We start from the raw sequence: 14,405 nt of genomic DNA on the forward strand, positions 1-14,405 counted from the left end.
TTGTTTCTCCCCATTAAAAATGGTTGCCGATGTTCCAAACACTGCATTTCCATGGGCTGAGGCTACAACAAGAAGCATCACTGTCTTGGAGTCTGGCAGTTCCAAGATGGCAGACACCTGAGTCTGTATTCGCTCCCAGTGGACTCTTTCTATTCTGGTGAATGTTGGGGCTCTTAGTACTTGTGAAGCAGGAAGATAATTTCCCCTCTGGTTTCCAAGGCAGGTTCATTGAAGAACACCATCAGCAGTTTCCATGCAGGCTCCGCCTGTCGTGGTGTCTCATTGACCGGTCTGCAGGTGGGATTTGTGGATTTCTCACCCCAGGTTGATACGAGTGTGGACTGCAGTGGTATTTGATGCACCATTGTCCCAGGGGTGACCACCATGGTGTGATTGAAGTTGTTCTTCCTCTCTCATGGTTTGGGGTACAGGTGTAATGCAATAACCTCTCTCACTTCTTGCCAGATTTTGAGGTGCTTTTATATTTTGCTACATCTGGGTTTCCCTCCTGAAGGGATTGGAGGGCTCCAGGGGTTCACTGAGTACTACCTCCATGGGTGGTTTCGTAGAGCAGGGGGCTCCCTCTGGAGCACAGTGCTCCCCAATCCTCTTTTCTTGCCTCCCACAGGTGACTTCATCACACCTGTTTATCAGATAATAGATGACCATTTAGAACACCCTTTTTTGTCAGGTATCTCCCTAGTTTGGATAGAACGCACCTTGAGGTGGGACATGAAAAACTATCTGCCATTTCACTGACAGATTTATGGTGTCATTTTAGAGATTCTCATTGTTCAAGCCCTTTGATGGATGGATGGATGGATGTGTGTTTTTTTGTAAAGAGGGTGCTGGTCTCAGTCCCTGAAATGATGCAGGCCCCTTGTGGGTGTGCATAGTGAAGCTCTAGAACTCACTGATGTGTATTTCTCTTTCAGGACCCGGGTTTGCCATCTATGCAGTTGTCCACCTTCTGCTTCCGGTGATGTCACTCTGGCTGCGTCGCAGCCATGGCGAGCATTCCTACTGGGACGTTGCTTCAGCTAACTTCAAACACGCCATTGGTTTGTCATGCGAGCTAGTTGTGGAGCATATTCAAAGCTTCATCCATTCTGGTAATACAATATTTGGTATTCTAATTGTTTGGCGCTTAGAAACACTTGTGTACAGGCGCGTTATAAATGACTTATTTTATCACATCATTTCATTGAAAACAGCTAGTGAGGGGGAAGGGACATACAAAAAGAAAGTACACATAAGAGGGAGTTGATTTCATCCACTGGGGGAGTGGGAATGTAATAGCCCAGGAAACAGAGGAGGCAATTGAGAAAACTAAGTACTAAATAAGACAATCAAAGAGAGGGGAAAGGTATACAAAAGAAGGTGGCAGAAAGAAGGCATGATTTCAGAGAAGGATTCAAAGATATCAAATGGAGACTGAAGAGGAATGTTTTTCAGGTTACAGGAATGGGATGGGCAACTCAAACATGAGACAATAAGATGTGGACACATAAGAAAAACTAGGTAGCAACTAAATGGGGAGATGGGGATGTGGGAAAGGGGGGATACATGGAAGATATGAAGACACAGGCATGCCTCAGAGACCTCATCAAATCCTTTAAGCAGACAAACTATATTCATGATCATTCATTGGTTTACGTGCAGCCATTATGCTTGAAGTGCTTTACAAGGTAAAATGTACACTCAATACATTAGTGCCAATATGTATGTTTCATCTGACCCCTTTTGAAATACTGTAAACCTGCAGAATAATAAATAAAGTAATGGCTAAATAATCGACAGTGTCAGCAAACATATTGTGCATCATGGGTGTAAATGGGGTTATAAATGAAGCTGTATCCAATGAAGGTGACACTTATTCTAACCCGCAATGGAACAATGAAGTTGTCTTCCTACCAGTTTATCTTGGCACTTCTGAGGGATCCACAAGTGACGCAAAGCTGTGTTGTGTGGCTTAAGGCTATTTATTGCAACCAACAGAAAACTAAGGGGCTGGGTTTAGGCTGACCTCTCCATCGCTAAAGGGCCTCTCAATATGCCCTTTGTGTGGGGTGCCTTTCTTCTAGACTGGTAAGGAATGTTCCATTGATCAATGTGCGTCCACGCCAGTTCCTCCACACGTTTCCTCTGACACACTTCCAGAGTTGGATATGTGTATTTTGGTAGCTACACCCCTCTATTCTATCACAGTGACCCAAGTTCCTTTCCTTCTCCTCGTTCCTGGACTGGACTTGGTTCTTAAGTCAAAGACTGATAACAGCCATAATAGGCGTCTCCTGGGCCCAAATAGGGACCATTATCTGATTGTTTCTTATGTTCATTGCCATTTCTATAGTGTGCATCGTCGACAGTGTAGCTTTGTGGGAATGCAAGCACCATTATAGGCCAGGGCCTAGGTGCATGACTGCAAGAGTGTGTGATGGGAGTGTGTCCTTTGTTGTGTATTAAGCCTGGAGATGTGCTACAACCGCGGTGTTCCATTTGTGTCTTTGCTTAGAAAGGCATGCCATGTTGCAATAAAAGGTGTTAGGTGCTTACTTGTTGTTGTGTACGTTGCTTGGCATCCCAATTGGTGACATTGTGTCACTGTTTGGTTCATGCAATGATAGCCTTAATTGTTGCTGTAGGTGGTGGCTAAGCATGGTGACTATGTTTTAAGCGATTTCTGGAAAGGAACGTCGTCCTGTAGGTTGTGCATCTGAAATATAACAGATGTTCAGAGGTTGACGGTTTCGAATAAAGAGGAAGCAATAACCAAGTTAAAATGTGCACATCTACGGATTTTGATCCAAAGTTGAGATTTTGAGTGCAGGCTGTCTGTCTGTCTGTCAGTCAGTCGGATACTTATTCCCATTCTAGGTCCTTGCAAAGAAAAACATCTTTGTTTCCCCTCTGCAAGGGAACTGCATTCGCAATGATATCAACGACTATTGAGCTTCTATTTACAACACTGGGACCTTGTTGACATAAATGGTACCCTTCCTTCCCATGTTCACTTTAGATTGCTGCCTTACCCAAAGGTGTTCTTTCTCTTTTAGGGCCATGTGCTATGGGGTTCCTTGCCAGCTCAACCAAGGGGGCTCAGTCTTAACCTTTGCATGGGAAAATGAAGGACCAAACCTTTTTCTAGACTTCACTCACAAACACTTCACTCACAATTTCAATCCTCACATGGAAATGGCTGCTAACACCAGTGGTTTTCAGCCCAATGCACAGGAGCAAATGTGGCCATTTTGGCCTTCCATGCATCCCCCCTGTGATATGTATCATAGCAATGTAGGACCCCCCATACAGTGGTGGGTATATTTTTTCAAGGAGTAGTTAAGTTATCAGATGGCCTATTGTTGGCCAGCCTGCCCTTTTAAGAGACTGGAAATAAAAATACCTGTTATCGACTCACTTGTTGCAACACAGGTACTCCGTTCATTAGGTCTTATTACATTAACTATCTCCGCCACTTCCCCAACTAAGGGCCTAATTCACAGAGTGTTTTCCAATAGCGTTTTGCCATTATAAAATGCTTCTGTGAATTAGGCCCTAAATTGGACAAACCATCCTCTTCTCTGTCTGACCAGCTATTTTATTGATTCAGATATAATCCATGCATGGTTGAGAGGGACATGTAACCACAGGTCCACTGTAGCAACACATGTTATGGCCCCTTCTTTCACATTTAACAATATGATGTCAGGGGTACATCCCACCCATGCACCACCGTTCATATCCCCACATGAAGAGTTAAGCCTGATGTAAGGTTGTTTTTCCATTCACAAAGTTGCATAAATCTCTGAAGAGTTGGCACTAAGGGACAGCCTGATAGGTTGAGTTATCAAACATTTCCTGCTTCCCAGTTGAGACTTCCAGCTGGAAGGAAAGTACTGGTTAAGCAGTGGGCAATAGAAAGTGGCCTGGAATATGTACTAATATGGAATTAACATCCAACTACTTCTTTGAATTCCAAAAGCTTTGGGATAATCCCTGCAGTTGACACATATGTTACATAGAATGTACATGGACTTTTGTACAGGCACAGCAAGTACTGATATGGTGTATGTATCCTCCTTCTAGACATTGGCTATGAGACCATGATCAACACAATGCTGAAGGACCTCTTCAAGCTGCTGGTTGCTTGTGTGGCTGAGCCAACGGAAACCATCTCCAGGGTTGGCTGCTCCTGTATAAGGTAAGGCAAGCACGCTCTTGTATTATATGCATCTAAGCCTTTAATCCATCTGATGAGAAGTTTTAGCTGCTCAGGGTTTGAACCAGAGGTCACATTTGTTTGTGGCATGCGTCATGGGTATGAAAGTGTGCTTGTTATCACACCCTTGGGGTACCCCTTAGTATATACACAATGGAAAGTTGTTCACATTGTTTTCCATTTTTGAAAAAACACACTGTGAGGTACATAGAAAGCCTAGACATCCTTTCAGCTTGTTAATCCAAAATGAACTGAATGTGCTACCATAATATCTGGAGACGGCTATGGAAAAGAGGTTTGAGGCAACAACAATTTTAACATTCATATACAATAAGCTATGTGCATGGAAAGAATTATTGCACTAGTGTGGTTAATGTTAGTGTTTTCATGCTGTCTTACACCATGCTTCTCCTAACTGTGAGGGGTCAGTAGTGTGACACTCACAAAAGTATTACGTTTTCTCAGGATTTGTCATTTTATTACACACAAAATTACAACAGAAACCCCAACTAATCCTACTCTACCAGTAGATTCCCTGCCTATTCTAAAATCTATGGGAAATCCTCCTCGCATTCAGAAAACTAACCCTCATTCTAAACAATATACATTTTCAAACAACATAAATGCAAGATAAATAAAAGGTTACCAAACACCAAGGGTCTTGGATTACTTCTCGTGGTCTGGGGCAGATCTTGCTTCCCCAAGAATGTCCCAAAGTCAATTCTCTCCAAGTAATAAAAAGTCTTAACCAAAGTCTTGAAAAGTTCCAAAGAAACAAAAGGTTCACACAAAAATCCACTGGTCAAAGTCTCTTCTTAGTTTGGTGAAAGTTTTCCTTCTTTACAGTTCGACAAATAATTAACAGCACCAATGGAGTTTCTTGGATGGCTTCCTTTCAAGAAAGAATTGATGAAGTTGACAAAAGTATCTTCTCCCACTCTGACAACAACTTCTAACTTCTAGATTCTGCAATATCTTATGTATAATTGTCAAGATGGGCTTGCTTGGGACTAGCTCCTTGATCAACCAACGTACTTCTATAGTGTAACTGAGAACAGGTTCCATGGCCCCACGGTTAGCTTCAACTAGACTGACATCCACAGTCCTGATACTGCTACTACAACTTGTACTACTGCAATGGGCTGCTAAAACAGCAACTTCAAAATGAGGTACTGCTACAAGACATCTTCTAACCCCACAGGCTGGCAAGGCACTCTTCTTTCTATCTCCTAAGAAAGGGCAGCATCTTTGCCTGTCTTGCAGCTACTATAGATTCTGCTTCAGGCTTCTAGACCACTTCTCACTCTCCAGACAGTCTTCCCCATGCAGATTTGAAACAACTTTAGAGAACGGGTACCCAACTCCCTCCCCCAGCTTTATATACACCTGTCTTAAGAAGTTACCCTAAAGGGGTTGTGCCACTCTCCCAACTTTGGATGAAGTCTATTGGGTAACCATGCATTTATCAGCTTCAAAATACCAGTGTACAGTTCTTAGGCATGGGATTTGGCTTTCATAGAGATCCCTCTATGAACTTGGGTAATGCTTGCTTGTTCCAGCTTCAACCCCTACTGCTTCTTTATTCTGCTGCTTCAACCTTTGATATGTTGCGAGATATGTATCTTCAGGGAAAACAAAATTAGGCACACGCCTAATTGTATTATTGTATTATTGAACTGCCACTTCGGAGAGAGACGTGTTTCAACCTTTCAGTCAATACTCAGCCTCCAAGGCATCTGGAAACATTGTCGCATACACCTGGTCCCTATAACAATACTTGCAACTTCTCTAGGAAAGTCAATTTCTCTTCAATGCGGCTACCGGCAGCGTACTCCGTGTTAACTGGTGCCACCCGACTGCTCGGCAACAAACTATTACTGCTCTTAGGGAAAGAAAAGTCGCTTTTCATCACACAAGAGCATTTCAGGCAAGCGTGTGTTACTTTCCCACTAGTAAAAAGACTTCCCAATTCTACAGTTGATTTCTACTTGCTTATAATTCAAAGCAGGTACAATTAAAAGCTGACTACAGTTACCAGCAAGGAACTTCGGCTTCTCAGGAGTACATAGCTTACTTTTCCGACTCCCAATTATAAAGGTTGCAGGCTGTGGCGGCTACCACACTTTGCTGCTTCTCCTGCTACTACTGCAGGCACTCTTAGGATCCAGACCCCTCGGATCCGGCCTCATTAAGGGAGAGCTTCCCACTCTTCAGTTTCCCTCGTCTTGACTCTGCACACCGGCCTTAGGAACAGCAGCAACTTCAGTTCTGCATGCACAGCAATGAGGTACACCTGGAAAGACCTGGCTGGAAAGACTGCCTGCTGCTTTCTCTTTTCTCTCCATTGCTGCCACAGCTATTCAGGACCAACTCAGCGTTTGAAATTTGAATTTGCCTCTCTACTCCGGCATCCCTGTTGTGGTCACACTTCCTCGTGGTCTGTTGGCTTAGTGCTCTGCTCCTTCTGCTTCTATGACTTCCACCCTTCCAGATCCTGCCCCAGCTTCTTTCTGCTGCTTTTCTCAAAGGCAGCCTTTTATACCACTCAGGTGGGCTGATTAGGTTCAGGTGCAGGCCCTTATGCTTAATTGCCTGACCTTGTTCATTGTCATTAGGTTTGCCTGCTTGACCTGGACTCTTACATGCCTCTTTAGCCCTATTCTTCTTCGCAGTCTCTGAGGGATTCTGGGACTTGTCGTTTGATTTAGAAACATTTACTTTTTCTAATTCTTCAAAAGATGTTGAAATTATTTTTCTTCCCCAGATTTTATTAAGGGAAGAATTATAAGGTTTAACCCTTTAAGAGACTGAAGGGACAGAAAACGTTATATGTTCATCGCTCCTGTTGGATTACTTTTGATCTTGTGGAAGATATGGAACCTGAGATGTATACAAGATTGGGTCTTGGGTTCAATACAAGGTGGAGTCACTCTTTCAGGGTTTACATTTCTATCCTTATTAGAGTATCGAGATGTACCAAAATGGCAATGAGCCAATTCCTCTTTTACATTTCGATTAACAGAATTCCTCTTTAAAGAAAAAGGCTGTGTCTCACCCTGTGCAATCTCCCCACTTCCCTGGGCCTGATCTCCACCCAGGTGATCCTTCCACCCTAAGGATTGGGATCGGGGAGCGTCTGCCCTCTCCTGGCCACCTGGGATGAGACTCTAGGTATGGTTTTAGTGGGGTTCCACATTACAAATGCTCAATAAAAAAAATAATCATGTGTTCCGGTAATTGTACTTCACGTTTTTCTAGGTTTGTAGAAGAGCAGCTATTTGTTTTTTTGTTTCTCAATTTGATTATTTTGAATTCATAATGTGCAAGCTGGGGCAGAAAAAACTTCTTAGAGTCACTAGTGGACTGATCAAAAAGGAAAATGCTGGTGCCATTGATACACTGTTAACAGAATAAATGGGTCTTTAAAGCCTTCAGAAAAGGGAAAAAGTGTTACATAGTTTGAATTGATAACGTAAATGGGGAGTGATCATAGAACATCTCTGGTCTCAGCACATCTTAAATCCAGATTTAGGAATTTCCAAGAGTAGTGTGTGTTCTTACCGCAATGACTGTGTTGGTTTATGCAACACTGTATTATGGTCTAGATACTTGAGAATGGGACGATGGAGTCAGTTGGATACTAGAAACAAGATCTTAAAGGAAGCCCTGAAACTCACAAAAAGCCAATTAATTAATTGGGGAAACATGGTCTCCCTCACAAAAGCCAAAAGTGAAGCGTACAGCTGCATTCTGGACTTGTTAGAGAGTTGCAATTGATACATTGGAAACCAGCATAAAGAGCATTGGTGTAATCAAGTTTTGGGATGCGAGGCCCGCCCACATGAGCATAATCATCCTCATGGAAAAAAGGAATAATCCAATCACGCTTCTGAAGCTTAAAAAAATGTCTGGCCCACATCCCCCATCAGAGAGGACATGTATAGGTGCATTTGCCAGTTGGGTAAAAACACCTGCTTTTGACTCGCCAAGAGGAGGCCGTTCGACTCATGATGTGCACATGCCTGATCCTAAACTTCTTTCAAGGTTTCAGAATTGCACAATGATTTGGTAATAGAGGAGTAATAGATATTGTTACCAGTACTCTGAAGTGCTGATTATGGTGGGAACATATAATAGAAATGGCTCTGGTTCAGAGACCCGGTTATAGTCAGTGGTAATTATTTAAGTTAAGCCTCCCTACATTTCTGATCCACCAGTTCTGAGGAATGTTGTCTTTATTAGAATATAGGCTGGACATCTACATCCTGGCCTAATGTCATTAGGTTTTCAATTCTGAGTCCTTTTGGTACATGAAGGGGCAGGGCAACATGGTCAAACCAGTCAGCTACAGGAGCTGTAGGAATGCCAATAAGCTAGCTACAATAGCACTGGTACAGAAGGATCAGTGATCTACGAAGGGCAACAGGACAGTTCTCTTTAGGTAATGCCATCATGTTATTATCAGGACTGCAATACATCAGTCAGGCAGCAAACCTGTTATAAAGTCACATGTAATAGGCTGAGGGATGGGAGTGAGGTGAACGTGGGGGCTGGGTGCCACCACCTGATTTGCGATGTCAGGCCTCAAGGAGCTACACACAGAATCTCAGGCTTGCCAGTCCATCCCTAGCTTTAGAGTGATGCCACCCTATAATTCCTTTGAAGAGACCAACCTTAATAACTTGAGGGAGACTGAGATAAACATGAAGCAGGGTCTCCCAAGGGGAGAGTGTTCCAGAAAACAAGGCATGGGCAATAAATGTGTGACTTGCCTAAACATAAGGAGAATGAAACTCAGGAGCTCCCTGGGTTTGTGGAAACCTCATAAAAGCTCCAACCGTATATGCTTCGGCACAGTCAAATGCTCAGAGTCTCCTTACCAAATTGGCTTAAGACAGATACCTGCAAACAAGAAGAGTCTGTTAGATATAGTGTGGGTGTGGCCCAGGTAGTTGAGATACACGCCTCCTCACCCCTATATCCTGCTTATCTGGCTTGCCCTATTATGAGGGTCCCTAGTTGATTAGCGGGACGTGCAGTGATGCTGCAAAAAAACGTTGTATACCACCTAAATCCTTTGAATTTTCAGAAACCCTAGGGTGTGTTTAAAAATGTGTTGGCCTGGACTTTACTAAGGGCTTTCCAAGCAACCCTTGAGAGCAAGACACAGCACCTCTGTGCCTCAAACATGTTTGAACTCTGAATAGTGGTTTAAAAACTTGTTAAAATGTCCTTTCTTAGGTCAACCATAAGCAGTCCCCCTCTCTTTGCACTTGGTGATTTTAACCTGCATCTTCCCTTGACTCATTACACTTCTGCTTTTCTCCCACTCATCGATTCCTATAATCTTTTTCCTCTTGACTGCCCCCGGTCACACATCTCTTGATCTTCTTTAGGCCTTATATTCTCTTCTGTCACCTGTAATGTGTCGGTCTCTTCTCATCCTATCTACACTTTGGATCACTTTTTTCTTTCCTTTACCTTCTGCTTTTCTCCCCTCCATCGTCCTCCCCCTTCCTCACCTTTTTTTTAAACATTGCGATCTTCGTTCTTTCAAGATTGCCTCCTTCGTATCTTCTCTCACTCCCTCTCTTCCCCCTCCCCAAATGTTCTCACAACTATCTACTGATTCTCCACTCACTTCTCTTCAATCCTCTCTTATTTCCACCTTGGACTCTCTTTAGCCGGTTCGTCCTTTCACTCCCTACCGTAAGCCACTTCGACCATGGCCTACTCCTTCTCTTACTGCCCTTCAATCCTCTTTCCAGAAACTGGAAAAAAGACTTGATGCTCTCTTGGTCCGAATTGCTTTATTCTCTACACTCCTCTTATGACTCTCTCCTTCTGACTGCCAGTAAACAGTACTTTTCGTCACTCACCCTGTCCTTATCCCACCACCCACAACGTATTTTTAAACTTCTTAATATTCTCTCTACGTGTCTCCCTGACCCCTCTCAGAACTCTTCTCTTTCTGCAGTACTTCACGTCTAAGGTTTCCAAACTTCACACTTCCTTCTCCTCCCAATCTTTGTCCCCCTTTTCACCCCCTCCTCATTCTTCCATTCCTACCTTCTCTGCCTTTTCCTCTCTCATTGATTTTGATACTGCTCATTTTCTTTCCTATGCTCATCCTGCAGCTTCCCCAACTAACCCTCCTCCCTCTACGCATATCCCTCTGGTCTATCCCCAGGTCCTCCCCTAACTCACTATGTTCATTAACCAATCTTTCTCTTCTTCTGTCTTTCATGTCCCTTTCAAACATATGACTGTCATCCCTATTATGAAAAACCCTTCTCTTGACCCCCTTCCTGCTAATTTCCATCCTTTCTCTCTACTCCCCTTTTTATCTAAGATCTAAGAGTGAACTGTTTACTCTCAAGTCTCCTCTTACCTTCAGCTCCACTCTCTTCTTCCCCCACTTCAATCTTGTTTTTGGCTGGTGCATTCTATTGAAACAGCCCTCTTGTATGTTTCTGATTCTCTTCTCTCGGCACGCCACAGCAAGCTCTCCTACATTTTAATTTTACTCAATCTTTCTGCAGCATTCAACACTGTGGATCACTATGTTACTCTAATCACTTTCCTCCTTTGGTATCTCTGGCTCACCTCTCACCTGGTTTAAATCTTATCTTTTTGATTGGTCCTACTCTGTGTCCTGGGTTGGACAGCTCTCTCCTCCTTTTCCACTTCTTTACAGCGTTTCTCAAGGTTCTGTTCTTGGCCCACTTTTATTTTCACTATACACCATCCCTCTTTCTTCACTTAAATCGTTCTTCAACCTTTCCTGTCACTTTTACACTGATGACTCCCAAATTTTCTTTTTATGAGTTCTCTGATACTCTGCATTCTCAAGTTTCTGCCTGTCTTTGTTCCATTCACTCTTGGACATGTTCCCACTTCCTTCACCTTTATCCATTTAAAACCTAAGTTCTGTTCTTTTCTCCATCCTCTCCCTCCTATGCCTCCCCTCCTTTCTCCTTTTCCTTTCCCCCCTCTCTCCTCTTTTTCTTCTTCCACTCTGAATCTCGGTGTCATATCTGAATCCATTTTCTTTTTCTTCTCATATCTCTCTGACAGCACTTAATTGTCACTTTCTTCTCTTTAATCTCCACTGTGCTCGTCCTATCCTTTCTTTCCACGCTGCTGAACTTCTCACCTCTTCTCTAATATTTTAGCATATTGACTATTATTCTTCCCTTCTGATTGGACTCCCAGCTTATCGTCTTACTCCCCTTTGTTCCATTTATAACTCTGCCATCCATCTTCTTTTTCGATCTCTGTCCGGACCTCGGTCTCCTCTTTTCTTCTGTCTCCCTCTAACCTACCATACGAATCTCGTCTTCTGTTCCATTGCCTTTCTATTGTCTTAAAATGTCTTCACAGTCCTGCTTCCCCCCTACTTGGCATCATTAGTTTCCTTCTGTTCCTCCACTCGCACTCTCGGATCTCAGTTTACATTTTGGCTGGTTGTCCCTAAACCCCTCTGTGTTTCCTCTCGTGTTCGCTCTTTTTCCCTTCTTGCCCTAACCCACTGGAATCTCTTACACTTAACATTCACTCTTCTTCTACCTATCACATCTTCTGTAATCGCATCAAGGATCATCTTCTGTCTGTTTCCTGAACCATCGTCTCATGCGGCATACTTTGCATTTTTATTGTACTGTTGTGTGCCTGTTAAGCACTTTGTCGAAAGCGTGTTATAAATTCAAATAAATACAAATATAAACAGTATCGACATATAACAGCTTTTTACAACTATATACAGGTTCTCAGTAAATTGACATCGAGTAATGATGACCCTTCCTGCCTCCCTGACCCCAGTATTGTCCCATTGTTCCTTTGGCAGGTTTACATTCTGACATGAGATTTTGAACTGTTAATCTAAGCCCCAAGGGATGAACAGCTTCAATCCAACTGCAAGCAGTATAACACTGTGGGATCAATGAAGACATAATGCACTGAGTTCTATGTCCAAAGATAAATATGCTTACAGCGGCAGCCTGCGGTAAACAGGTTGCAGTCATTCTTTCATCGATGAGTGAAATTTATGAGGATTTCTTTCCGAATACATTTTATCGAAAAAACTCATTGAAATATATAGGGGGTTGGGAAAGTATATATAAGGGGTGGTAGTGGTCAGGAATAGGTAAAAAACAATAGGAGATGGGGGCTTGGAGAGGAACCCCCCAAAAAGAAACAATTTTGATGATTTTTTTCGGTAAAAAATACTCTGAAAAAAAACCTATCGAAATTTCACCCATCGATAAAATGACATATAACCCAGGTTGCCTGGCAATAACAAAATGATGGTGCACACTTTAAACTAGCCCTGAGTATGCATGCATATTTAGTTTCACCTTGCTCTTGGTCCAGGCGTAAGCAATTCAACGCTGGAGTGAACGTCCTCAGGCTGGCTGTATAAACCCGGGTTACCCGCAGCAACTATTCTCCAAGGATCACCTCAGGTGGGCACCCAAGTGCTCTTTATCCTGAGAGGAGTGGCAGCTCCACAGTGGTCATCACTAGAGGTCAAATTGCTCAGGAGCATTTGGTAGCATTCTACCAAAACTCCACTAGCGCAGTGGCACAGGACCTAGGCTTCTGCAGGTTCTTGCAGGGTACTGGCAACTTGCCAGATGGGTGGCTTGGATCGAATGAAACCAAAAATCGGTAGCCTTGTTAGGGGGTTGTAACGGGCAGTCTAGCCAAATACATCAAGGTTGTTTTCTGATTGATGGCTGGGCCTTGGTTAGGAGGTTAAGGAGGAGGGCTTCATGGCTGTGAGGACTTCATAGGGCCACATTTTCCGTGTCGGTCAGCTTTGCCTCAGTCGCCAAGTGCAAATGTCATCAGAAATGCCCTCCTGTCAGGACGCTTGGAATATTCCATTCTCCACTCTGGTAGAGGCAGGGACCCTGGCTTGAGCCCTTTTCCACACAGTATTGGATTGAACCGTTAGCAAACTGCCAGCTTACTACGTTTTCCACACTTAAATACTGTAGGATGGTAACATCATACTTTTCGATAGATAATACTGAAATGAAGTTTACCAGCCCCATTCCTCTAATCCCTGTTTTGCTCATTTTATATTGCAGGGTGTGCCATGTATTTAACAAGTAGCTGTTCCAGACTCTGAGGGGCTAGTTCAGTGGCTGTTTCAGTTTATGGTTTTTAAACTTTATAGCTTCCCACCGTAATCCTACACCTATTTTATATTACATATTTGGGATACTATTCGAACAATATTAGATCTGCAAAGAGTTATCTCTCCTGCCTTAGTGTTCAAAGGCAGACTCCATAGAGATGATTGATGACCACATCTTCACATGGGGGTTACACCAGCAAAAAACATTCAGCCAATTCCAGAACCAAAGAGGACTGAGCTTACTATAAAGGCAAACCGTGCTGGACAAACACCATGAACCTCTGTATACTTCACTCTGTGGGTCCGCTACTGCAAACTTCTACGACCTGAGTAATAGGAATATCAGCACCTGGTTTGCGCAGGGACTTCCTTGTGAACCTAGCACCCATGCCCAGTGGTCCACAAGTATAAATCGAGGGTGTCCATGAAGCATCGCTCAGAATTTAGGCACCTCATTTCAGCCACTGCTTGAGCACTGGAGCACAAGCCCCCACTCAGCAGCCTAGACCACAGAATAAAGCAAAAGGAATCCAAGATGGTGGCTTCCCTTGTTAGGATTTCTTGATGTGGGCCTGCACTAACGAGCCTAGTTAAAGCAAGTTTAGCTGGGAGTTTGGCAGGTTTGACAATTCCTCAGTGGGTTGGAAAATCCAGAAACCCACTCATTACCAATCCAAAGCTGAAGTTAATACTTCAGTCAAGTCACCAGACATACCCATTCAAATATAAAAGCGGACAAATAGACATGAAAAGGGCAATGGTTGGTAGCAATTGCAGTGAGATAGTGCTTGTTAGAGTGGCAAAGGAGAAGAATAAAGGAAGGCAGTACAGGAAAGGGAAGAGGAAAGGAGAGGAACAGACCAACAAGGAGAGGAGTGGGAGAAGGGACAAAAGGAGATAGGAGTAGAGGCAGAGATGATAGAGGAGTAGGGAGGAGTTGAAGAGCCCAGTAATGAAAGGTGGAAATGACAGAAAAGCAAACGAGTGGTCGGGAGATAGCGATGGTCCCATGAGAGAAAGAAGACTATTGAGGGGTAGAAG

General features: G+C 43.4%; 1 protein-coding gene across 2 annotated transcripts in view; it reads left to right on the top strand.

The window, feature by feature from the left end:
- The window catches only part of ARFGEF3 (ARFGEF family member 3), a 1,236,769-nt gene that overhangs the window by 996,518 nt on the left and 225,846 nt on the right, over window positions 1–14,405 (top strand). For both annotated transcript variants that reach the window (XM_069608078.1, XM_069608079.1), the window contains exons 28-29: window positions 936–1,112; window positions 4,087–4,201. In XM_069608078.1, coding sequence (XP_069464179.1) covers window positions 936–1,112; window positions 4,087–4,201 — 292 coding nt within the window. The remainder of the gene's footprint in view (window positions 1–935; window positions 1,113–4,086; window positions 4,202–14,405) is intronic.

Source organism: Ambystoma mexicanum, chromosome 4q (genome assembly GCF_040938575.1).
Source record: "Ambystoma mexicanum isolate Mex_15411 chromosome 4q, UKY_AmexF1_1, whole genome shotgun sequence".
Taxonomy (NCBI): domain Eukaryota; kingdom Metazoa; phylum Chordata; class Amphibia; order Caudata; family Ambystomatidae; genus Ambystoma; species Ambystoma mexicanum.